The sequence below is a fragment of the Sceloporus undulatus genome, unplaced genomic scaffold (assembly GCF_019175285.1).
Source record: "Sceloporus undulatus isolate JIND9_A2432 ecotype Alabama unplaced genomic scaffold, SceUnd_v1.1 scaffold_9329, whole genome shotgun sequence".
Taxonomy (NCBI): domain Eukaryota; kingdom Metazoa; phylum Chordata; class Lepidosauria; order Squamata; family Phrynosomatidae; genus Sceloporus; species Sceloporus undulatus.
Genome location: NW_024812248.1, coordinates 1 through 2,642, shown reverse-complemented (window position 1 = coordinate 2,642; position 2,642 = coordinate 1). Strand labels below are relative to the sequence as shown.

The 2,642-nt window shown below is 43.2% G+C and overlaps 1 protein-coding gene across 1 annotated transcript; it reads right to left on the bottom strand.

Annotated features, from left to right (window-relative positions):
- Positions 1-6: 6 nt before the first annotated feature.
- On the bottom strand, positions 7-2,638 carry LOC121918351 (zinc finger protein 658B-like; the record flags this gene model as incomplete). The annotated part of the gene is made up of 1 exon (XM_042444413.1): positions 7-2,638. A coding segment is annotated over one exon (1,425 nt), but the record flags the coding sequence as incomplete, so codon positions are not given.
- Between the last annotated feature and the right edge of the window lie 4 nt (positions 2,639-2,642).

Genomic DNA, 2,642 nt, shown 5'->3' with positions numbered 1-2,642 from the left:
AACATACGTGAGAGATCACAAATATGTCTTGGTAATACATGAGATCACAAATGTACACTAATATGTGTACTGTACAATATGTATTGGTAATAAAAATAGGGAAAGAGCAGTCCGAGAGAAGGGGGGAAAACAGGTGAAATGAATAAAGGAACAAGGACAAAAGAAGATGAAGACATGAATAAAAGTGAAATGAAGCAAGTAGAATTGAAACTCGAGAGACAGGGAAAGGAAGTTACAGAATGTATGTTCTGTGTTTTATCATCACAATATAAAACCTATAGCTGTTGTCCATGTATGTTAGTTAACGGGGATTGTGTACATATAGGTTTGGATTTAGGTATATTTTTGTATGGTTTTTCCCCAAGACCATAGTTATGTTAAGGATGGAGATGTGTTGCCAAACCTTTTAGAGACATCCACTTCCAGGGCAGGACATCCAGAGAAAAAACATCCAAGGCACACTCTCTCAGCCTCAGGATAGCAATAGCAACCCCCCCCCCTTGTCAAAACTTGCCTTTTCACGTGTTCTTTTACCAATTTATCTTCTGCTCTTGGGGCGTGTGCTGTATATCCTTTATATAATTTAGCCATTTCTCTGGGGTAATATACAATATATTCTTTAAGCTTCATTGTCAAATCTAAGTAGCAATTTGTACATTTAGGGCCAGAACAGATGGGCCTTTGGCGCACCCCTGTGACACATGCAAAGGTTCCCTGGTGGGCAGAGCACCCACACACCCGGCAACCCTTGTACGTAATGGATGCGCTGCAACTGCGGTGCGCCCACCAGACGGGGTGTGTAATGATGACGTCGCAGCTGTGCCACTTCCAAACACCATGTCATAGCTGCGACGTCACTGCAACTTCCATCTCTGGCGCTTTGCTGCATTGCGGCAGCGCTGCAAAACAGAGCTCTTCCGGGCGTCCCTTTTTTGCTGTGCAGCAGCATTGCACAATACACTTGCTGCAGCTCTCCTGCAGAGCAAAGGGAGGCGACAGGGAGACGCCTCTTTCTGGCGGTCTGTACCCCACCTTAATATACTGATTTCCTCCCCTTCATCCTGCCAGTTATTCATATCCTCCCTGACTCTCTCTTCATAAACCCTTCATTTCCTAACTTTTCATACTTTTTTCCTAATGTGGGCTTTTTGATGTAAAATTAGAGTTTATTGCAACTGCAGCTTTTCCCACATTACATGCATTTATATGGTCCTTATGCTACGTGGGATCTTTCATGCAAACATAGATTTCCACTGTAACTAAAGCTCTTTCCGCATTCCACGCATTTATATGGTTTCTCCCCTGTGTGGGTCCTTTGATGAGAACATAGACTTCCACTGTCACTAAAGCTCTTCCCGCACTCTGTATATGATGTTTCTCCCATGTGGGTTCTTCCATGTAAACGTAGTTTTCCACTCTGACTGAAGCTCAGTCCACATTCCATGCATTTATATGGTTTCTGCCTTGTGTGGCTTCTTTGGTGTAAACGCAGAGTTCCACTGTGACTGAAGCACTTGTCACATTCCATGCATTTATATGGCCTTTCCCCTGTGTGGGTTCTTTGATGTGAATGTAGACTTCCGCTCTCACTAAAGATCTTTCCACATTCCATGCATTTATATGGTTTTTCCCCTGTGTGAGTTCTTTGATGTAAACGTAGTTTTCCACTCTCACTAAAGATCTTTCCACATTCCATGCATCTATATGGTTTTTCTCCTGTGTGGGTTCTTTGATGTGAACTTAAATTTCCACTGTGACTGAAGCTCTTTCCACATTCCATGCATTTATATGGCTTTTCTCCTGTGTGGGTTCTTTGATGTGAATGCAGATGTCCTCTGCAATTGAAGTTCAGTCCACATTCCATGCATTTATATGGTTTCTCCCCTGTGTGCGTTCTTTGATGTGAACTGAGATTTCCACTCTGACTGAAGCTCTTCCCACACTCCATGCATTTATATGGTCTTTCTCCAGTGTGGGTTCTTTGATGTAAATGTAGTCTTCTATTGTCATTGAAGCTCTTCCCACATTCCATGCAGTTATATGGTTTCTCCCCTGTGTGAGTTCTTTGATGTAAACGTAGAGTTCCACTGTGACTGAAGCTCTTCCCACATTCCATGCATTTATATGGCCTTTCTCCTGTGTGGGTTCTTTGGTGTGAAGTAAGGCTATTGCTCCAGCTGAAGCTCATTCCACATTCCATGCATTTATATGGTTTCTCTCCTGTGTGGATTCTCTGATGTTTACGTAGACATTCACTCTGACTGAAGCTCTTCCCACATTCAATGCACACATATGGTCTTTCTCCTGTGTGGGTTCTTTGATGTGAATGTAGGTGTCCACTCTGACTGAAGCTCTTCCCGCATTCCATGCATACATATGGTTTCTCCCCCGTGTGGGTTCTTTCATGGGAACGTAGTGTTCTATTCCAACTGAAGCTCTTCCCACATTCCATGCACTTATATGGCCTTTCCCCTGTGTGGGTTCTTTGATGTGAATGTAGAGTCCCACTGTGACTGAAGCTCTTTCCGCATTCAATGCATTTATATGGTTTCTCACCAGTGTGGGTTGTTTGATGTAAACGTAGAGTTCCACTCCGACTGAAGCTCTTCCCACATTCCATGCATTTATGTGGTCTTTCTTCT